General features: G+C 43.1%; 2 protein-coding genes across 2 annotated transcripts; one reads left to right on the top strand and one right to left on the bottom strand.

Annotated features, from left to right (window-relative positions):
• Positions 1 to 45: 45 nt before the first annotated feature.
• Positions 46 to 15,087, bottom strand: LOC103048948 (tetraspanin-4-like). Its single transcript, XM_007435533.4, has 8 exons — positions 14,933 to 15,087; positions 9,158 to 9,240; positions 7,941 to 8,132; positions 7,053 to 7,127; positions 5,983 to 6,084; positions 5,727 to 5,855; positions 2,529 to 2,612; positions 46 to 500 (listed from the first exon to the last, which is right to left on the bottom strand). Exons 2-8 carry the CDS (start codon positions 9,224 to 9,226, stop codon positions 432 to 434), a joined length of 720 nt encoding a protein of 239 aa, XP_007435595.1. The 5' UTR covers positions 9,227 to 9,240; positions 14,933 to 15,087; the 3' UTR covers positions 46 to 431.
• A 996-nt stretch (positions 15,088 to 16,083) lies between these two features.
• POLR2L (RNA polymerase II, I and III subunit L) lies at positions 16,084 to 20,988 on the top strand. The gene is made up of 3 exons (XM_088142765.1): positions 16,084 to 16,232; positions 17,878 to 17,983; positions 20,715 to 20,988. Exons 2-3 carry the CDS (start codon positions 17,889 to 17,891, stop codon positions 20,821 to 20,823), a joined length of 204 nt encoding a protein of 67 aa, XP_087998891.1. The 5' UTR covers positions 16,084 to 16,232; positions 17,878 to 17,888; the 3' UTR covers positions 20,824 to 20,988.
• Positions 20,989 to 22,962: the final 1,974 nt, after the last annotated feature.

The following is a 22,962-nucleotide window of genomic DNA, read 5'->3' as shown; positions in this document are numbered from 1 at the left end:
TCATACACAAACTACAAACAGGCAACAGGTACCAAATGCAGTATCTAAAAGATAAATACTGTTTTAATGGGTGTTTAGTATATTTCAGTTATGTACAAAGCAGGAGTATTGAAGACCACGTCTTAAAATATAGGGAGAAGTCAAGATGTAAAGAGGGAGGTTTGCTTAGGAATTAAGAAGCTTATGGGCAATAGAAACAGAAATGAGGTTCCTTAGGAGAATTGGTTATTCTGGGAAGAGAGGGCCCCTCTTGCAAGCATGGTATGAACATACCAAGCAGCAGAACTGGCTTTCGCCTGAAGAGGAGGGGAAAGAAGGTGCGGGAAGGGGCCAATGCAAAAGAGCTCCAGAGGAGCTAAAAATGCCCTTGTTCCTTCTTCTGAGCCTCACGTCCCCAAGTTTGGAAGGACAAGGAGTAGGCTGGAATGGAGTCAGTCGTAGTATTTCTCTGCCCTCCGAACTTGGCAATACATCAGCATGGAGAACACGATGCCCAAGACCTAAAAAAGTGGAGACAGATCTAGTCAGAAAAACAACAGAAGCCCTAGCCCAGCTGATCAATACCCTGTATCTCTTGGAAATGTCTGTTCCTCGTCTGCTCCAAAACGCAGGCAGGTCCTGCCAGCTCTTACTCAGGCCATGAAGTAATCCTACTGCTTGGCATGTAGAAACAAATCAATCATATCGTAAGCCAGTGTCTTTCTCTCTTGGCAACTTTAAGATGTGTGGACTTCAACTCCCAGAGTTCCCCAACCACTGTGGTGGCTGGGGAATTTTGGGAGCCGAAGTCCACACATCTTAAACTTGCCAAGGTTAAGAAACACTGTTCTAAGCCTAGCCCGTATGGCCTATTCCATCAGAAGGTCTCCAATTTTGAGCAACAATGGATGGGTGCAGAAGGTTCCATCTAGCACTGCAAAACAGGGCTGGGAAAGAACCTCTATTTGAAACCCTAGTAACTGCAAGAAATACTGAGCATATGAAGCGGTGCCTACTTTGGTATAAGCTACTTCTTTCCTCCCTCTCTTTTTCAAACCTGAGTTTCACCAGGTTTAAACCAGAAAACGAATGGAGTAGGGAGGCCCTTCCTCACGCCCTCTCCACCAGTTGCCTTGCTGTCTTAATGGAATCTGGAGAGTGCAAGAAGCAGGAAGTATGTGCTGTTCTAGTAACGCAACCTTCCTCAGCCTGGCACCCTCCACGTGAGTTGGAAGTTTCAAGGATCTGGTTGGGGAAGGCCATGTTAAGAGCATCTGGTGGGGTTATAATAACAGCCAGGGTGCTGGGTCTGGACTGGCACTGGGGGAGACCCAGGTTCAAGTTCACTCTCAGCCATGGAAGCTCCCTGGCAGTCTTTGGGCCAATCCTTCTCAGCCAGTAGTGATTGTGGGAATAAAAAGCCAGGAAGGGGCACAGTATATGCTGCCTTGAGCTCCTGAAGGAAAGGCAGGATAGAAGCCTAACAAGCAAGTCTTGGTGAGCTAAATATTCTCTCTGGATGTTGTATGCATTTAAAAAGTAGTTTAACCCCATCTGCATTATCTTCTATCAGATCTGCAGGCATGCTATGACTTGCAAATGTATTGTGCAAATGCACACCATGCAGACAATGGCTAGATGTCAGCAAAGGCATGCAGAAAATCCACCTCTTTCCTGCCATCTAATGGCTGCTGGGTGGTTTGCAGTCCAGATAGGTTAAAAACCCAGATAAATAATTTAAAGGTAAGCCATGCTTGATGAAATCTTGGAAACCAGTGGAACAGGCTTTTTAACAGTCAGCCAAAGACTTAAATTCTTTGCATTATTTTTATGTTTAATTTACAGACTGCTTTTCTGATCCCATTGCTCTCTTGTACATCTTTCCTATTATATTAGGACCTAAATATAACATGCTGTCTTTGCTGAACCTGCAAAACCTTAATGAGCTGTACGGCTGGCTTTTCTTCTGCCTGGCCTTTGCTCTTTTTCTCATGGTAGGTAACCTCCATTTTTTAAAGAAAAGAGCACAATTTATTGTATATATTTCTTTTTATCCTCCAAGCGCAGCAGGACACTTTGAGGTGATGTATGATATCCTCCCAGCAGGCAAAGATTAAAATGTTGCCCTTTGTTTTGTTTTAGGATTAGGAGAGGTTAAGCAAAAAAGTGTATTATGTCTAGTGGAAGATTGGAAGCCCTCTTTTGCTTGTTACTTGTTAAGCTAAAATTGTGCACTCAGATTTGCAGGTATGACTTTGGGGAATTCAGGAACCTTCCAGGAGGTTGGGAGAGATGCTTGTACCCTCTTCCTCTATGCCCATTGTGATGAGTATTAATTTTCTTTCAAAGAAATCTTACTAGTTGTCTAGGTCAGTATTTCTCAACCTTGGCAACTTTAAGATGGGTGGACTCCAACTTGTAGAATTCACCAGCCAACGTGCTGGCTAGGGAATTCTGGAGTTGAAGTCCACACATCTTAAAGTTGCCAAGGTTGACAAAAACACTGGTCTAGGTCACTCCATCTGCCACCGCTGCTCTGACCATCTCACCTGGACAACAATGATACAGGCAGCAAAAATGCCCATTGCAGAGATGTTCTCCCCTAGCCAGCGTTTCACCTTCTCATAGCAAGGCTGCAAGGAAGAGGACAAAATAAATAGAAGCACATGAAATAGTGGTTAGGAAATCTTGGGAGGAAGGTGCTAGTTGAACATAGAGGCATTATGCTTTTATTTGAGTATTTTAAAAGTAAATTTGGGAAAGACGACAGGAGATGGAAAATGAAGGTTTTTGGTACATTATAATTGGGACTAGATCTGTACATACATGCTTACATACATACACTATTGTTACCTAGTGTTTGAAAACAAACAGACATCCTTAAAAATCATAAACAGACATTTTAAAAATGTAATTCTTACAATTTCTGGAGAAGGCTTTAATGCTGGGAAAGATGGAAGGAAATAGAAGAAGAGGACGACCGGCAGCAAGGTGGAGGGACTCAGTTACAGTGGCAATGAGTGCACTGTTGAAAGACCAGGTTAGGGACAGATCATCATGGAGAATATCTACATGGTTGCTGAGAGCAGACAATGACTTGATGGCATGTAATCAATCAATCAATTCTTACGATGCCAATGTCAAGGACAGAATTAACGTTCACAGCAAAGCCCAAAAACTTTCTGAAAGAGATGAGTCTTAAGTTCTCACCCAATACTAGGAAAGAAGAGGGTAGGCCAAAAACCCACAGAAGGCATTCTGCAATTTGGATGACATCATGCCAAAGGCCATAAGCTGCCCTTTCCTAGATCTCTAATGGCAACAAGAAACGGGGAAAGGCTGTTCTTAAAATATGGACAGGTACACAAGGATGCAGCTCTTAAAATAAAAGCCACAGCATATTCTGGCTAACAGAAAAGGCTGTTTATGAGTATAAACTCATTCATACGTGCGTAAGGCATCTTTTCACTTGAATAGACCACTAAAAAAATAAGTTCATAGTGTGAATTCATACTATCTGTAAGGGTGGGTGGCAACTGATTAGCAATTCTGAGATGCAAAGGGGTATAAAACACAAAGGAATCCCAGCTGTTTCTAAGAATAGCAAAAGAAGGAAAATCCCAGCAAGTGAAAGGACAGAAAACTACTGGTATGTACCTATTGGACTGCAGGGCAGTATATCCCATGTTGGAGGCCAAAAGGCTTCAGAGGAAACAGAAAAGCAGCAAAGGAAGAGAAGGAGGTGAGGTTTTCCTGGTAACCAGTAGTGTAATTATTTTTTCCCCATTGGAAACTAAACAGTTCCTGGTGCTTCACGGATCATGTTTCCTCACCCTTAATAACTGCCTCTGGGTTTAATAATTAAGATAAAGATAAGGAAGGCTTTTCTCTATTATTTATTTCTGTTTAAAGTGAAACTAATCTAGGCTAACACTGACTGTCAGTTTTTCGCCGTGGCTCAGTTCATGTTTTCCTTGAGATAGCAGAAAACTAAACCAGTGCAAAACGTGCTGTTCGCACTGGCAATCCCACCCATATTTCTATGGCTTGCTGCTGGGTGGTGATATCCTAATTTTAACTGGCATGTTACAGACAGCCAATTTGGTGTAGGGGTAAAGGCATCAAGCTAGAAATTGGGAGACTGTGAATTCTAGTCCTACCTTAGGCACAAAGCCAGCTGGGTGACCTTGGGCCAGTCATTCTCTCTCAGCCCTAGGAAGGAGTCAATGGCAAGCCACTTCTGAAACTTGAGTCAACACTGACTCAAAGGTACACACATCCACAGGGCACGTTATACAAAGCCACGGTGTTTCTCCCTCCCCCTTTCTCAACCATCTGCCAATCATGACTTTACTGAGATTGGTGGATGGCTAGACCCATGGTTTTCGCCATCTGTCAAACCCTGGCATCAAGGCAGCTGATCTACAGGGAATGTTGCCTGAGAAAGCAGAAGTCCTACTGCTTTACTAGGCAGCCCCACCCACACCTGTGAACCAGGTATTGATTCCAAGCTGATCTGTGGGGTGGGAGGGCTGGGCATGATGAAGCAGGAGAGATTGCTCATCAGCCACCCAACAGTTGATGGGTAGAGGGAGTGCCCAGTAAGGAGCTTTTAATGAGCAGTCCTCCCACCCCACAGATCAGCTTGGCATCTGATTTATTTTTAGAAGCTTAGCACTGTAAACTCGTTTACATGCAGTTCCCTCCTGCCCATCAGTTGTTTGGGGATTTGCTTTTCCCTTCCAGAAAATAAAAAAAGAAGGGGGCCAAAGAAGGGTGTCCTGGATCCCAGTGGAGAGGGGAGTAAGCAGCAGCCACCCAAAGTGAGCTATAGGTGTCAGGCTCATCCCATCCCTGGGGGTCATCAATCTGTGCTACCGCCATCATGGATGGGAAAATGTGGCCCGCTGTTGACACCCTTAAACTGCCACTGACTGCTGTCAACTTAAGTGGAAAATGCTACTTTAAAACTGGAACAGCCAAGGATGACTTAAGCCTGTCTGAGTCATGGGATGAATATGGGATGAAGGCAATGTCCTGGGGCACAGCAGAATAAAGTAGTTGCCAGGGCATGTTCATACCATGGTTAGTTGCAAGTACTGAAAGGCCCTGAGATAAGGATCACTGAGGATGGGAAGGGAAAAGAGATGTTGAAGGCTTTCCCTTCAAAGGCTTTTTGTGGGGGATCTTTTCTGAACAATATTAACAGAGAAAATGGAAGTAACTCAGAGAGGATACAACAATGATCATGAACTGAATTTCTAGAATCGCAGCTCTTCCCCTATGTCTGTCTCTAAGGCAGGAGGGTGCAATTTTTTAACGCCAAGAATACAGGACAAAAACTAAAGTTGATTTCACTTCATATCAATTTATATTTAATTAAAACTGATATTGTTACTCTCCTGTTATTCATTTAATGATTGCCTCCACTTGGTCACCTTAAAAACAACAATTTAGAAACGTCCTTTGCAGGTCTCAGGGACCCACATCTGGCTATGGAATTTCAGATGGTGCATCTTTGCAAAAAAACAGATTCCACCAGGGCAATTCAACATTGCATTGGGGTTGAAGAACCTGGAAGGCTACAGATGCAAGAAGGAGATGTCTGCAGGGCCTCTCAACCAAGTCCTTTGTGCTTCAATCTGGCAGTGAATTCTACTCCCTTAGGGAAGATGCCAGTTTGGAAACCACTGCAGGAGAGGGACTTCACACTCATCTTCAGCACAATCCTGTTGCTGCCATCTCACCTCCTTCCACCAGCTGGCACTGTCCACTTGACAACCATCACTTCGCTGCAAGCAGCACGACTCGGGAACCCAAGTGCCGTTCCTCATCTCAAACCAATCTGTGTAGTTCTGCACCCCACAACAACGGAACTGCAAAGCCAGAAGATAAGAAGGAAGGGGGTGGGTGAGTTTGTGCCTGATGTCAGGAAAAACTCCCAATGGTTTCAGTCCAGCCTGCACTGTATGTGGCACACTGAATAGGCTTTTACACACTCACCTCGTTTTGCACAAGGTCCCATGCTTTGGTTAACCCCAAGTTGTCTTCTGTCTCATAGAGCTTGAGTCCTTCCTTGAGGTTGGACTGAGCATATCGGTCAAACTGGAGGAAAGACATACTACATGCTCCAATTGATCTGTTTAGTGTTGCAAACACTTCATTGTGTTCTTTTAATATCACTTTTTAGATTGTCACAATACCAAAACGTCGAGTGTCCCTAGGTAATGGTATTTTGATTAAAGGGAACTCTTATGGGACGGGGAACTCCAAAACAAGCCAACAAGATTCTGTATGGACATGGAATGGAGTACCCTACAAAAGGGCACTTTTGGTGGCTGGAACCTGGGTTAGAACGTACTACACCAGTGGCTGGCTGGCTGTGGAATTCTGGGAGTTGAAGTCCATACATCTTAAAGTTGCCAAGTTTGAGAAAGACTGTACTACACTATGCCGAGATGCAAATTTTCCAGTTTCTTAACAGATTTCTTAGTAGACCCACAATTGGAAAAGCAGGAGAGGTTGAAACTAGACCTCCATTATTTATTTCTCTCATCTCATCACCATCAATTCTGAACACACTAAGATAGGGATGGCTGGATAGTATGACCACATTGGTATATGACCATTAAATATTATTTTCCCATGCATGGCACCAAACTATGTATGATTGACGTGATCTCTTGACCATGCAGAAACAAAGAACATGGCCTAGCCAGGACCAAATTGTTTCTCCCAATTATTCCATTTTGAAAAGGAATACATGCTACAGCTCTTCTAAGGAAACTTTGGAGGGTGCAAAACTTGAGCTGTAGCTTTGTCACCTTTAAGGTGTGGAAATGATGAATTAAATGGGTATAATTGATTCTTTCTTCATTCCATGAGATTGAGGCAGACTTACGATCTGTATTACGTACCTCTTTGGGCAATGGAAATTCATACTGTGAAACATGTTTCTGATATTGGGGTTGCCATAATCAGCTGTTATGCAGAGCATTGAGGCTGTTCTTTAAGTAATCTCCTTCACTCGTTTCTTCCAATTTTTCTAAATATATGGAAATAAGGATCCTTACCTTATCTCGGCAAGTGATAAAAACTAGCAATCCAACTAGTTCCAGGAGAAAGAGGGTGGAAAGGACCAGGAAGAACTAAGGAGAAATGGACAAATCAATCAATCCAGGATGGAGCGTTTTATGTTTAGGTACAGATATGTGCATATCTCAGCTAGGATTGTTTCTACCATGTGAACCTTTCTGCTCAGTATTTTTTAATGGACTCACAGAATTGTGCACATACAACCAGAATGTTAGAAAAATACCTTGGAACACAACCTTCCTCAACCTGATGCTCTCCAGATGTGCTCCTGAGCTCCACAATTACATCCAGACTTCCCTTCACATAACCCCCTCCCCCAAAAAGTGCACATGTTCATTCTACTTGTTTTCATTCATTAAAGCATTTAGGCCCATTCTTTACTCAAAACAATTCCCACAGCAGTTTATACATGATCATAGAACAAGGAGTCTCTGCCTTGTAGTATATTATATAAAAAGATCCAGTGCAAAGGAAGAAACTTCTCAGAAGAGAAAAAAAAACAAGTAAAGTCGGGCATCCAAGAGATGGAATGCAATTCTTAGGAAGGTGGTCTGAAACGGAATCCATTCAGGGAGTGGAAAAAAGCAGGGGATTTCAATCACAGGGTTCTGGCTGCCATCTTGATTTTTTGACCCCATCTCTGGGGACATCCCTGCTCAGATATTTATTGCTTATGTATTATTTTGCATATTCCAGGGCTGAGCATGCCTAGCATTTAAACAGGTCCTGTAGAAAAATCCTGCTTCAGATTAAGTCCTGTAGATACCATCTTCTCTGACCGGTATCTGCTCCTACCAATGGGCTTATTTGACATTCATTCCACTTGACTCTTGTTCATGCACATGGTACAAAGAGATGCTACTTACCGTCAGTAAGAGACATCTATGTTCTGTGGCTGCCCCCAAGCAGCCGAGGAACCCCACCACCATGATGATGGCACCTGTTGCCATGAAGAGGCCTGCTGCTGACAGCGATGGGAAGGAGAAGGATAAGGTAGCAAAGCGACCCTGGGTGGCGGCCAGCCATACACCCACGCCGAGCACCCCACAGCCACCCAGCTAAAGGGAGAGACAGAGGAGAAGCACATAATCAAGAATGGAGGCTCAACTCTTTTCTCACTGTGCTCCAGGATACTGTTGCAGCAAAAATAATTAGCTTAATTCCCACAATTATTTTGGTCTCTCCAGCCTATCAAAAACTCTCCCTGCTACCCCAACGGATCTTTCACTTAGAAATTACTCTAACATTCAATTGTTGTGGACTGTTGGAGTTCCAATGTTTATCAACATTCCGTGACATCATAGGAGTTTAGCCAATGAGCCACACAGGGAAGGAAAAGTCAGGTTTTAGATTGTTTTATCATTATAATATTGAATCAGTGAATATACTCTGTACGTCATTTAATCTCACATCAATCCTACAAAACAGGATTATAACCCTGCTGTTATTTAGATATTTAGATATAATCCTACAAAACAGTTTATAACCCTGCTGTTGTTTAGAAGAGCCATGAAGACCTGGCTTTTCACCCAGGCCTTCAGCAAGGAGAGACCCCTCACTTCATTGTGCTTGCCATCTTTTATCTTTATTTTTTATTAATTTTATTGTAATTTCTTTGTTTGATTGTTCTGAGCCACCCAGAATCGCTGAGAGTTGATGGCCTACAAGTTTAATAAATTATGATTATATTATTATAACAATGAATAAGTTCCCATCAGGAGTGGATATGAATGTGAACCAGATCACCGATTATTGATTATTAGTGTTCATTGCCGATTGCTGTTTTTATCTTGTTTGTTTCTCATAAGCTGCCCAGAATCACATTGCTCAAATTAATTAGATAGATAGATAGATAGATAGATAGATAGATAGATAGATAGATAGATAGATAGATGTCATTAATAGAAAGTGTTCCTGCATCTAGAACAGATCCACCGACTTGTAAGGGATCTGTCCTAGATGCACTAATTTCAAAGTGTGCAAATAGCCTGTTGTGCAGAAAGGTGCTCTGATGCATCATTTTAACTTTAAAATAGGGTTCATGCAAAATTCATTATGGAGAGACAGACTTGCCATGACTCACCCAGAAGATGAGATTGAACACAAACATTTTCACTTTAACGCAAAGCAAACATCCTCGGCTCACCCCCATGATGCACAAAGATCCTAGAAAGAGATGTGGATGAAGCATTCGACAACACTGAGTATTTCCACACATTATTCAAGACAAAGCTCTGTTTGCCAGTAAAAGAACCATAGCCTAGGCAACAGATGTAATAAATCCAAAATCTACAGTCAAATATGCAAGGGTTGAATTCTCGAAAGTATTTTATCAGATTAGTAGCCCAAAAGGTAAGAGACAGAGAAATACATTAAAAATTCACGGATCATATCATATCACATCACTGCCTATAAACAAACAGTAATACATATTGGGAAGAACAGTTATTATAACTAGTAACTACTACAATAGAACCAATATTATAATAAAACATCGAAGTTTGAGAGGGAATCAGTCATATCATCTTATAAAAAACAACAAGAGTTAGTGACTTTTGATAAGCAAAATATTTTCTAGTTATTACAATCTTGGACTTCTATCTAATTATTGAAAATTAACCCTTCTGTCTACAAACAGGAAAGGAAAACATGAAAGAGTCGCTCATTCACTATCTTCATGAAAAAGAATTAAAAATGGAAATAAAATACGTGAAAGAAAGAGTGTGTGCGTTCACTGGCAAACAATTGGTACAAATACATTTCCAGAGTATGTGCCTGTGCTGATATAACCTTATTTCTAAGCAGCCCAGTGCAATTCTAGGTCTCCAACCCAGTGTCCTCATAATGGCAGGGGTGATTCTAGGCCAAGGCCAGTGTTTCTCAACCTTTGCAACTTTAAGGTATGTGCACTTCAACTCCCAGAATTCCCCAGCCAGCACTGGCTGGGGAATTCTGGGAGTTGAAGTCCACATATCTTAAAGTTGCTAAGGTTGAGAAACATTGGCCTAGGCAATCCAGGCAGTCACTTAGGTCGCCAAATTTTAGGGGGTGCCAAAACTGAAAAGACTTCCCAAATACACAAGCATTAAATCAGATAATCTTTGCTTTTTGCTTTAAAAGATTTTCTTTCTATACTTTTTGAAAACACCCACAAAGTCGGTCAAGTGGCAGCGTATAGCACACTAATCAGACATTGCAGGTCATACAGTTATGAATTGCAGGAAGCTGATAATATTAGATGAAGGTCTGACATGAAGATACTGAACGAGCGAGTCGCATGACCAACAGCTTATCGAAGTTACGTGGTAATAGCACGCTCTCTGCATCAGCGCACCCACTCGAGGGTTAAATATAATTTCACAGAATGGTTGCCGAATGAGAGCAACAGGTGCTGGCATAATTAAAATTATGGATTCACACTAAATAGGGTGAAAATGTTCAAGAAGAGAAAAAAATTGCCTGGGGCAGAAAATCATTAAGCATAAAGCTCAAAAACTTGAAGAAAAAAGAAACAAGAGGGGGCTTTTTTGAAATTCCTAACAAAATCGGAAGATGAGCCAAAGCATAGGGGGTGCCAGAATATGACTTTCCCTAGGGCACCAAAATGTCTAGAGCTGGGGCTGATAATGGATTACAAACCCCTGCATTTTTATCTAGGACAGTGTTTTTCAAACTTGGCAACTTTAAGATGTGTGGACTTCAACTCCCAGAATTCCCCAGCCAGCCTTGCTGGCTGGGGAATTCTGGGAATTGAAGTCCACACATCTTAAAGTCGCCAAGTTTGAAAAACACTGCTCTAGGAGGAAGCCCTATGGTAATCAGTGGGACTTGTGACCATCCATATTTAGGACCCCACTGTTAGGAAAAGAGCAAATAATCTTTGTGGTCCTATTTGAACAACGTGCTTAACTGAATCAAGAGTGAGACTAACTGGTCACGCAAACATGAAAACCCAACTGTACTGGAGCAGAAAAGGATAAATTTTAACTCAAAACAATGCTGGGCTTCTTCCGGCTTACATTAACCTACCCTGGTGAGCCAAGCCAATAAGCTGTTGTAACTAAGTAGGAATTTGAACATGGTCTTTTTGTCCAAGTCCCACAAAAAAAAGTCATGTTACCACACTTTTGCCCGCTTCACATTGTCCCCACTGAGTTACATGTAAAAAGGGGTGGGGCTTCGATTGTGCAGCCACCATCTTGGCTTTTTTACACACACACACAGACACACACGTGCCCCACAGATGCCCCTGCCGTGCTTAATTTGGTGTCCCTCCTCTTAAGGAAGTATACATCTGCTTTCACCAATCTGATGCTGTCCAGATGTGCAGGAGTAAAATTCCCCTAATGCCCGCGCCAGCTGGAAATAGTCACATTTATAATCCCACCACATCTAGAGAGCCCCACGTTGGGGTGGCTGGTGTAGTTTAAAAAATGACAACTGTGCAGTGTAGAAACTGACCATCTCTAACCCAACTGTGAAGGAAACCGAGTTCTCAGAAATCCGTAGCTCAGTCAAAAATGTGTCAGAAATGGATAAAACCATTATGAGTAATGTGGTGGAGCCCTTAATGCCGTGCCTGGAATTGTCAGAGTCTGGATGGAGAGGACCAGGCTCAAACTAAGCAAGATGGAGCCCAGAAGTCTTCCAATTCTAGAGCAGTTGCCATCTCTGACCCTAGACGGGGTTCTGGTACACCTGAATGGGCAGGATCACAATCTGGGAGTCTTCCTGGACTCACAGCTTCTGCTGGAAGAGCAAGCAGCAGCTGTGGTCAGAAGGACCCAGCTATGGCTGGTGCACAAATTGTACCCTTTCCTGAATCAGGCGGTGCTGTACATAGTCTTCCATGCCTTGTCAATCCTCAACTGGATTACAGTAACATTCGAAGTTACAACAGCGCTGAAAAAAGTGACTTACGACTGTTCCTTGCACTTACGACTGTCGCAACATCCCCACGGTCACACGATCAAAATTCGGGTGCTTGGCAACTGGCATGTACAGTATTTACGATGATTACAGCATCCTGGGGTCACATGATCCCCATTTGTGACCTTCCCAGGGGCTTCTGACAAGCAAAGTCAATGGTAGAAGCACGGATTCACTTAACGACCGTGGCAAAAAAGGTCATAAAATCAGTGCCACTAACAACTGCATCACTTAGCAACAGAAGTTCTGGTCCCAATTGTAGTTGTAAGTCGAGGACTACCTGTAGAAGTTTCTTCACTAACTAACTAGCTAATTACAAAGTGTTCATCAGTAGGGCTTAATCAAGGGTAATTCCTTTTTTGCAGCCCAAGAGCCATCTCTATCCACAAAGCTAAATGTAGCTTTCCTGCCGTTCTGAGGTGGGAAATATATGAAAACGGTATTATAACTCTAAAATAGGCTTAACACAACAACCCTTAAAGGATCTCCCCTCCCCAAAGGCAGCAAATCTTAGCCTTGCCAACCTCTGTGATTCTATTTTACATCCTTAATCTGCCTATGGTGGTCCCCAGCCGCTACCAAAAAAACATTAACTACCTTCCCCATCAAATTACTGTCTGAGCTTACTTCTGAGTAAGCATGCTTACCATCCCCTTTTCACTTATTGAACCTAATGTTATCCTTCAATTTTAAAAAAACTGTCTATAAGGGATAAATAACCACGTTATCAATGCAGGTCAAGATGTTTAATTTCCTTTTTAATGAGACTAATGACTTTAACATTCAGAACCTGGTAACTAGGTTCACTTAACTGCTCATGGCCTTTCCTTATTTCACCGTATCCTGCTTCCAAGAACGGTGAAAGTGGTTCTCCATTCTGCCCTCATACCAATCTTCTGAGATTGGTCAGCTTAAGTACCATATCCAAGTTCTTGCAGTTCACTGGGTGGCTGACTAAGGATTCGAGCCCCAACCACTCCCTCGTCCAACAGTTCCACTTTCTATACCAGATCCATTGCGTCTCTAAAATGCTGAATCAAATCCAAATTGAAACTGTGCAAGGAGAGCCAGCGTGGTGTGGCGGTTCAGGTGTTGGACTAGGAGTGGGGAGACCAAGATTCTTGTTACTTGTTAAGCTAAAAATTGTGCACTCAGATTGGCAGGTGTGACTTTGGGGATTCAGGAACCTCCCAAGAGGTGGGGAGAGAGAAATGCCCATTGTGATAAGTATTAAGTTTCTTTCAAGGAAGCTTGCTAGTTGTCTAGGTCAGTGTTTCTCAACCTTGTCAACCTTAAGATGGGTGGACTTCAACCCCCAGAATTCCCCAGCCAGACATGCTGGCTGGGGAATTCTGGAAGTTGGAGTCCACCCATCTTAAAGTTGCCAGGGTTGAGAAACACTGTTCTAGTCCACTCTTAGCCATGGACCAGTCACTCTCAATCAGTCCAATCTATCTCACAGGACTGTTGTTTTTATGGGAAAAAATAGCTCTTATATAAGCACATACCAAACAAAACCACCAGAAATATTAAATATACTAAAAATATGAGTTGAAAAATGAGGGGTCACAGAAATCCGAGAGATGCTGAAGTGGGAGAAGGGGAAAAGGAAAAAAAGAACAGATAGCGTTCTCTGTCTTATAGTGTCTATAAAGACAGAGAACACTCCTTACTCATAACTTCCACATACGGATGGTACAATCTTGGCTTTCAATACACATGTATTCCCTCTTTTTTTAAACATTGTATTTATGTATTTCTAAACTTCTTCTTGAAACTTGATAACATTTATCATTTCCAGGACTGAAAAACCTAAAAGGCAAGCCATTTATTTTGCCTTTATATCTGGTGAGAAATGTTTAAGTCATTTTTCAAGGTTACAAAAATAATGCCATTATCTTTCAAAAAGCAGAAATAGATCTCTATTTAACATTTTTAAAAAGGAACCTGTTGCATAACATTATATATATATATATATGTATGAGAAGTATATATATATATATATATATATATATATATATATATATATAAAATAACCTTGTTTTTCTCCCCTTTTTCTTTTTCTCCTATTGTTTCTTGCTTGTTTTGTTTAATTAAAAGCCTCTCCCAGTTAAAAAATAGAAACATATGTAAAATGTTTATATAGCCTAAGTGAAGCAATTAAAAAAATCAAGTAGAAGTCACACTGAGACAAATCTTAGTTCTGCAAGAAGTGGAAAACTGAATCAAGACCTGTTCTCCATCCTTATTCAGAACGATATAAAACAGCCACATTTTTGCCCAGCTCCCTCCCCTTCTCGGATCTTCCCCTCTCAATCTTCTTGCTATATATTTCAATTTCTCTTCTCTTCTCTTTCCTTCTCTTTTTCTTTTTTTTGCATTTTGGAGAAACCTCCTCCTCTAATTCACTATAGACAGACAGACCATATAGACCACACTCTTAATTCTAAATTTAGTTGAACAGAAATCTCACATTTCAACATCTGGTGAAATTTACTTGGTTGTTTGTTTGCATTAATCACATATCCCATTTTGGTTTAATGGATGGGCTCCCCTCCCCCTTGGATAATATCCCTGAAAGGAAAAAAATAAAGAAACCAGAACAACAAATTACTTTTAAAGTCTTTGAACGAGACCTACTTTTAAAACAGCACATATATCTATGTACTCTGGGTATCCCCACTCCCACCCATTTCCTGATCTTGCACCAAGAAAGAGGTATGAAGAACGGGCAGGATCAAGCCCGCACAAAACGGGCATAGAGGGCAGAATTCCCCCGTTCTCCCCCCGCCCCAATTTCCTGGGGAAAGTGTCTTCTATTTCTTTCTAGAGCATCTTTCGAGCCTGGGCGACGGAGGTTGCCTCCCTCGCTCGCCCCCGTGGCTCATCCCCCCTCTCCAATATAAATACCATCTGGCGCGCCCCTCACCTGGACTTTGGGTCGGCGGAGTTTGGGAAAAAGAGCGGATTTGGAGCGCGGGCCCTCCCCAGGTACCTCCAAATGTGAAAGCAGTTCCTTCGGAGTGCGAGATGCAGGATGGAAAGGGAGGGGAGCGAATTCCAGGCACGGGACAGGGCAAAGGAAATGGGCGGGGGGGAAGGGGGCAGCCGTGGGGGGCGTGTTTGAGGATCTGGGGAGGAGTCCAAGGGGCTCTGGCAAGGGGAGGTTTGCTTATAGCAGCGGAGTTTGGGACGCCAGTCTCAATCCGCCCCAATCTAAAAATAATAGTAATCGTTTTACTGGAGTCACGTCAATCCGGTTCTGCGGAGACCTTTTTGGTTAGCGGGAGGGGGACGTGGCGGATCTTTCCTGCCCCTCCTGCTTTCCTTCGATTGTTACACCGTCTGTCCCCCCCCCCCTTTTTAATGACTTTTTGGAGAAGAGCCGCGATGATGGCACGAGGCGTTTTGAGGTTAAAAGATCTTGCTCTTCCAAGCGTTGGGGTGCAAACAGTCCGCGTGGTTGGAGTGAATGCGAATACGTGCGCATGGAACGGGGGAGTGATAGGCACCCAATCCCGGGTGCGCGTTCACACGACCACACCACGCAGAGCTCTACAACCAAAGGTCCCCTCGTGCGTTTGCTGCAGCAGAGTAATGCCGCTACTTCTCTGTAAGTCGCCTTGCAAACGAATTGCCTGCGAAGTTGTCGCGCCTCCGCCACTCAATCTTACATTGCCCCTCTCTAACATGTTTAATGCACTCCCCCCCTCGCGGGAATTGGCGCCTTCTCGAGAGTAAAGCATTTCCCTGCTGCATCTCCCACCCGGCCAACTTTCGGTGGCTGTTCCGAGCAGCCCTCGACGGGAGAGGAGCGAGCCGCCCGCTTCGCCGCGCCGGGGGTTACTCAAGCGAAGGAGGCGCTTTCCCACCCTTCGCAGAATTAAAACGGCCAGGAAAACGTACGGTGGGAGCGAGCGAGGAAAGCGAAGCAGGCTGCACAGAGCTGCAAAATCAGTTAAATGCATTATTCCCAGGCACGAAGACGGAAAAGCCAAGCCTGCCAAGGAAAAAGAAAAAAAAAACGCCGCCGCGGTTAATGGGATTTATTGTTCAGAAGAGGAAGCCGCCCTCCGTTAGGAAAGGGAGGAGCCCCGCCTTCCTCCGCCTCTCGCGGCGACTCCGCCGCCCTTCGCTGCCCTCTAGCGGGCCGAAGCGCGAAGGAAGTGACCGCGCTGCCGCGCCACCATTTGTGCCGCGAGCCGAGGGAAGAGCGGAGCGCGGAGAAGGTGGGAGCCGGGACGGGGCGGGCCGGCGACGGGAAGGGTTTTTCGGGGCTGCCACGGAGGGGCAGGGAGAGGGGTCGATCGGCGCAGGGGCCCAGCGGGTTCCTGCCGGGAAAGTGGGGGGGGAGGCCCGAGAAAAACGACCGAGTTAAGGGGGGAGGAGGAACTGGGAGCTGTCCTGGGGGGCCAAAGGAGGGCCGGGGAGCCAGCCCGACCCTCCCTCTCCTCCAAGCAAGAGCCCACTGGGGCACCTCGAGGGAGAATTGACCACCCTATGTTTCGGGGCAGGCGTCCCACTTGCAGTAGGGGCAGCCATTAAACCGGTGAAGCCTTTTTTCCTCCTCTAAAGCGAATTGGCGCAGTACTCTACAGTAAAGGGAAAGCAGCACTTATTGAATTGTAAGACCGGCCCGCGGGTTTTAACAAACGGGAAAAAGAGGGGTGAGGTCTTCTGCTTCTCAAGATAATTTGTGATAGTTATGTTTTGTCTTTATGACTAAAATCGGGGGGGGGGGGTCTGATGGGAGAAATAGGAAGGGCTCTCCATTCCTGAGAAGTGAAAGCATAATATGAATAACTGAACCATGGTTTACTGAATTAACCCATGTTGGGGGTCTCCTGTGGTTTAATGAACAAGTCATCCCTGTTTGGGATTAATCTGTACCAGCTCAAGTTTCCGCAATTTGTTGACCCCTCCACACATTCGAATTGTAGCTCCCAAAACTGCCAGCCAGCATAACTGAAGGCTGGGAATGCTAGAGAGTGCGGTCCCCAGGTCTCTGGGGTATATCTGGTTGGGTAAAGCAGCCTATAAAGCTGTGTTTCTCAAACTTGGCAGCTTTAAAATGTGTGGACTTCAACTCCCAGAATCCCCCAGCCAGCACCTGTCTATTTCTCAAAGATCTCTTCTGCTCCAAGTAGCCATCTGTAGTTCAAGTTTTTAGGTCCAGTAAAAGAGTGAGGCCCTGTGATATCTGGTTCTTGCAAAAAACGGTTTTACCAGGGAGAAACTGAGGCAATATGTGGCCCAAATATTCATTGGAGGCAGCGACACTCAACTGCTCGTCAAGAACCCATGGCTCTGATGAAATTTCATAGCACTAATTCTGGCACGCTACTCTCTTGAAACAAGTGTTTTATGCTTTCTGTTTTACATGTGGCTTAAAGAAATGTCTTGTTTTATAATCACCAAAGGGGGCAATAGAGATGTTCATTTCTCACATCCTCTCTCAGCCGCATTTCACTTCAAGCCGTGATCTTGCTGTCATCTCTAACGTAGTCTGGAGAGGGTGAATATTAAGGATCTGACTATTAATCTTCTTGGGCTCAAACCACTACATGAGCTCTGAGTCACACAAACGTTTTTCTCCTGTACAGGACTTGGATATGCTGCCTGAAGCGCCTAGCAGTCAAGTTATTTTGGTACAAGGTGACCAGATACGGGCTACAAAAATCTGGATGACTAGATCATCTGGTTGGCAGCAAAAAAAAAAAAAAGAGAACTTTTCCTCTAACCTTGGTGCACCATAACACTGTTTCAATGTCTGTTCTTAACAATAGGCCAAATGGTTGAGAAATATTGGGGAAAATAAATTTGGTCCTATCAGAGGCCTGATTGACTCACAGCTTTCTTTCTCTTTCTCTCTAGGCTAGTTCATAATGATCATCCCGGTACGATGCTTCACTTGTGGGAAAGTTGTGGGGAACAAATGGGAAGCATACCTGGGCCTCTTGCAGGCCGAATACACAGAAGGGTGAGTTTGGAGAAGGTTTTGTTATTTGCTGGCATGTATTGATGATGAGTTGGGAGCAGTTGCCGGTAAGCGCGAAAAACCGTGTGTGCCCGAAAAGGGCGCGAAGCAACGGAAACCCCGCCTCCTGCGCTCGCCAGCTGGGCTCTGCCCTAGGAAGGAGGCTTTGGCAAACCACTTCCGAAAAACAGTTGCCTTGAAAACTGCAAGGACTTGTCCAAGCAGTCACTGCAGGGTCAGCAATGACTGAGCGCAGACAAAAAAAAAAAAAAATTGATGATGTGCTGTCAAGTTGGTGTTGACTCTTAGCAACCACACTGATAGATTTTCTCCAGCAGGATCTGTCCCAGTCTGGTCCTTCAAGTCTTCCAATAGCGCACCCATTGCCTCTGTAATTGAGTCCATCAACTTTGTTACTGGTCGTCCTCTTCTCTTTCCTTCCATCTTTCCCAGCATTAGAACCTTCTCCAGAGACCTAAGTCTTCACAGAATGTGTCCAAAGTATGATAATTTGAGCCTAGTAACTTGTGTCTCCAGTGAGAACTTGATTTGACAATCCATTTGTTTGTTTCCTTGGCTTTCCATGGTATACTCAGGAGTCTCTTCCAATACCAAAGTTCATAAACATCAATACTCTTTCTATCCCGCTTCACAGAAGTCCAACTTTCATTTCCATAGAACAGTGTCTCTCAACCATGGTAGCCACACATCTTCAACCGGCCAAGGTTGAGAAACACTGCCACAGTGTGCCACAGGGCTTGTGCTATTCTGATCTTTGTAAGTACAGACATATCACAGCATCTCAATATTTTTTCTGAGGCCTTCATGGCTACTCTACCATGGCTACTTTCTCGGTGGTATATTTCTTGATCTCTGGTTCCTTTACCATTGATAGTTGATCCTAAAAGGCAGAAGCTGTCCACCATTTAATTAGCTTCATTGTCAGTTCTAAGGTGGTTTGCTGAACCCGTTTCCATTAGTTTGGTCTATATTTGAGTCCTATTTCTTCACTGTGTTCCTTGATTTCCATTACTGTACTACAATTTGCAGATCATTTGCATTTTCTGCTATCAGAGTAGTGTCATCAGTGTAGTACAGGTTATTCATGTCCCTTCTTCCAGTTTTAAAACCATACTCATTTTATTTCAGTCCAGCTTCCCTCAGTATGTATTCGGCATACAGTTTAGGTTGAATAAAGAAGGGGATTGTATACAGCCTTATCTCACTCCTTTGCTAATCTGGAGCCACTCATTGCATCATGTTCTGACCTGCGTATTGGTTTCCATGAGGACAATGAGATGTTCTGGGATTCCCATTTTTCTAAGCACGTTCCACAGCTTGACATAATCAACCCAATCAAAAGCCTTTCTAAAACCAAAGACTTCTTTGATACTGTTTGTCTTTCTCAATTATCCATTGTGCATCAGCAATATCAGCATCAGACTCGGTGCATATATTAATGTTTCCCAAAGTGATGCTGTCTGGATTTGTTGAATTATACCCCATCCTCTAGATCAGTGTTGTCCAAACTTGGCCACTTTAAGGTGAGTGGATTTCAACTCCCAGAATTCCCCAGCCAGCCATGCTATCTGTGTGTGACTTTCTAGTTTCTGTCTTTGTTGTACCCTGCCCAGAATTTATTTTGGGGTGGATCCAATTATGAATATTGTAAAATATATAAATAAATGGTATCTAACAACTAAACAACAACAAAAGCTGTAAAAGATGCATATTATCTGCACCAATATTATGTATGGTAGCATACTCAAAGTTGTCATGGCTCAGTCAGTTTCACTCTAGCCTACCTCACAGTTTTGTTGTATGCATTAAAGAGATATCCCCAGAAACGGTTGGATCATGGGAGGAATCGAAGCATAATTAGGACATTTTAAAAATTAACACTAAAGACGGCAATGGTCTAGGGAGAGTTTTAATCATTTGAGCACAACCAAGAAAAAGGGTTTTGTTGGCTGTAAAAAATGATTCTAGAAGATAGAGGTAGATGGACAAGATCTGATGTGGAGCTCATTTGAAGGTTTATATAAAAAGAGGCCCTTCAGTTTTTAGGGCTTAACAATACTTGCACTTTGCATTTATCCCAGGAACAGTCTAAGAGTTTATGGAGATACCTTAATGCCAAAGTAGTATAGTATTGGAGGACGGTGCTGATTTTTTCCACTGCATTCTGAACACACTTGCACATCATGTAAAACGTTATAAGGATCTGGCGTATCTATCCAAGAAAGGTCACAAGCTGCACGTCAACCATACTTAACAAAAAATGTGGAAACCCTCAGGAACCAGTGTGAGTCCATTAACTGAATGTGCAGGAATCAGGAAGTAAACTTTTGTACAAGTTAGTCCCCAGGTTAAGAACACCCTGTTTACAGATGACCCATAGTTAAGAACAAAGCCTATTGTAGCAAAATTCAAGTTAAATATACAATGATTCGAGTTCATTACACAATGCTACTTATAGAGTTTTATATAATAATACTGTTCCAGCTTACATGCAAATTCGACAGACCTTGGGAATGGAACTCGTTCTTAAACTGGGGACTACTTGTAGTAGCCTAGAGATTGGCATTCCTCACCTTTTGATGTTCCTGAATTAGGCTGCAGGCTAGCAATAGAGAAGTTGGCAGCCTTACGCAGCGGAAAGAGATTCACCCAAATTGCCCTGCGCAAAGATGAGATACATCATTTCTACTTATTTTTCCATTGATTTCCCCAGAGATGCATTGGACGCTCTTGGCCTGAAGCGCTACTGCTGTCGTCGGATGCTTCTGTCCCACGTGGATTTGATTGAGAAGCTGCTGAACTATGCACCTTTGGAGAAGTAGCATTAGTAACTCAGAACAGAGCCCAATGGGAATGAGCTATGAACATTTGCATCCCTTAGTTTGTGTTAAAATGGACACCTCCCACTAAATGGCAGAGTTGTGCAGTGGAAAGAGTTGAACTCAGTGATGTATAGTAATAATAAAAAAAATACTATGTACATGAAATTGGTCGGGCCTGGGGTGTTGAGCTAATCATCTATACTAGTCTACACTCACTGCTGTTTTTAAACATCTTTATGAAACTCATGCAGAAGAATTCTTAGTCAGCTTTGCTCCATCTTGTCTTTTTTTGCCACAGTGGGCACCACCTTTGGGGGAGAGATCAAAAGCTTACTGCTTCTTTTCTTTGCGCCTCTCATTGTTTGCTCAGGGTGAAAGAATAAAGCAAATATTCTTTCTACTGGCAGAACGGAAAACGTTGGCCTGTCCATTCCAGCTGTATATTATCCCCAGCAACACTTCCTGCAGGGTCCCAAGAAATGCATGTGCAGCTCTGAATGTAATAAAGCCACTAATGGCCATAAATTGTGGATCACTCATGTGCTTACTAGCTCCTTAACTGTTCAGTAGCAGTACTCAGTCTCAGAAGTATTTGCCACCTGCATATAAATAATATATATCATACCTTCTTGCTGTGTCTAGGTATGAATACAAAGTAACAGTCAAAAATGTAAGAAACTTTAAAAGATGCATAAAATTAAAGGGACTATCATTCTTTAATTTTTTCCAAATGGACCTCTGTGGGTGAGGGAATACACACTACAGGTGCAGGAGGATTATACTCGAGCACACATTGGAAAAAAGAGTTGTGAATTATGCCATTGTTTTCAAATGTTTGCACAGAAATTGGAACAAAATGCCAGCTTGTAGCAACACCCTTCCTTTATACAGTACAGTACAGGACCCAAGGCTGATTCTTTGCTGCAGTCCAGGTAGAAGAAATTCGTTTCAGTACCCAAACAATACTTTATTTTTGCTTTGTTGAATCAACAGTGTAATATTAATATCTTGGTAAGCATTTACTATAGTTCTCAGCAGCAATATGTTTTAGAATAAAAGGAATCTATGATCTAAATCAGGGGTAGGCAGTCTTTGAAAGGTTGTGGGCCACAACGCAGCCTCCCAACTTTCTGAAGGGTCACAGAAAGCAACCTGATGATGCTTTGATGTCACCAGGAGCACAGCGCATTTTCACTCCGTGTTTGACCGCTGGGGTTGTGGGGGGGGTGGTAGCAGGTGGCTTGCCAGAGGCAGACCACTCCCATTCCCACTCTTAAAAACCATCCAAACATCTGTAAAATGGGATTTGAAGTCATGCTTTCAAAATTCAGTGTCACAATCTTGAGGTCCTAGGAAACCTCCAACTGGACGTTGGGATTGCACAGATCCTGGCCAACCCTCCTAACATAAATGATGTAGGAAGTTGACACATTTCTCTTACACTCATTGCTCAAAAATTGATGTTCCAAGGAAAGCAAAATCATTGCATGAGGTAGACGTGGCAAGTTCCAGCTATTCACCATTCACAAGAAATCAAATAGAAAAAAATTCATAATTTTGCTCATGTAGTTTTCTTTGAGACTCTACTGAGAAACATAATTTTGCAATTTTATCTGAGCTCCCTTAGAAACACTTACATTGCCTAAACTAGATTCATCTTAAACTGGCTGATGCATGTTGACAGTAAGGGGAATATATTGGATGCTAGAAAGTAAGACACAGGGCATGCAAAAAAAAAAGAAAAAAGCTGTCTTTTCATTTTTTGTATCAGAATTTAAGTGTACCTAACTTCAAATCAAACAATTTTGGTGCCATATATCAGGAGGAAAGACTCACTCTTCCTTTATCCAAATGTTGTAACAAGGTGGCCTGTTGAACCATTCAATCTGCCTACCTTCTGTGTTTGGCAGCCTCCATGCTAGCATCAAAACTATTTTTAACTCCTGGATCCCACAGAGAAGTTCTCTCCTATCACTCATTCCCCTGATTCTTTCACTTCTGAGATTCCAGGGCATGAACCTGCAATCTTCTACAAGAATATGCCATCCCACCCCTAATTCACACTACAGTCAGTCATACATTGACACTAAATTATAATGTGGTTCAGTTACAGCAACAAATCCTGTTCTTACTTAAAAG

Source organism: Python bivittatus, unplaced genomic scaffold (assembly GCF_059951505.1).
Source record: "Python bivittatus isolate LINGU-HERP-01145 unplaced genomic scaffold, Pbiv_v1 ctg000440_np1212, whole genome shotgun sequence".
NCBI classification, from domain to species: Eukaryota; Metazoa; Chordata; class Lepidosauria; order Squamata; family Pythonidae; genus Python; species Python bivittatus.
Note: the sequence above shows the minus strand (reverse complement) of the source record. Positions and strands in the feature narration are given on the sequence as shown.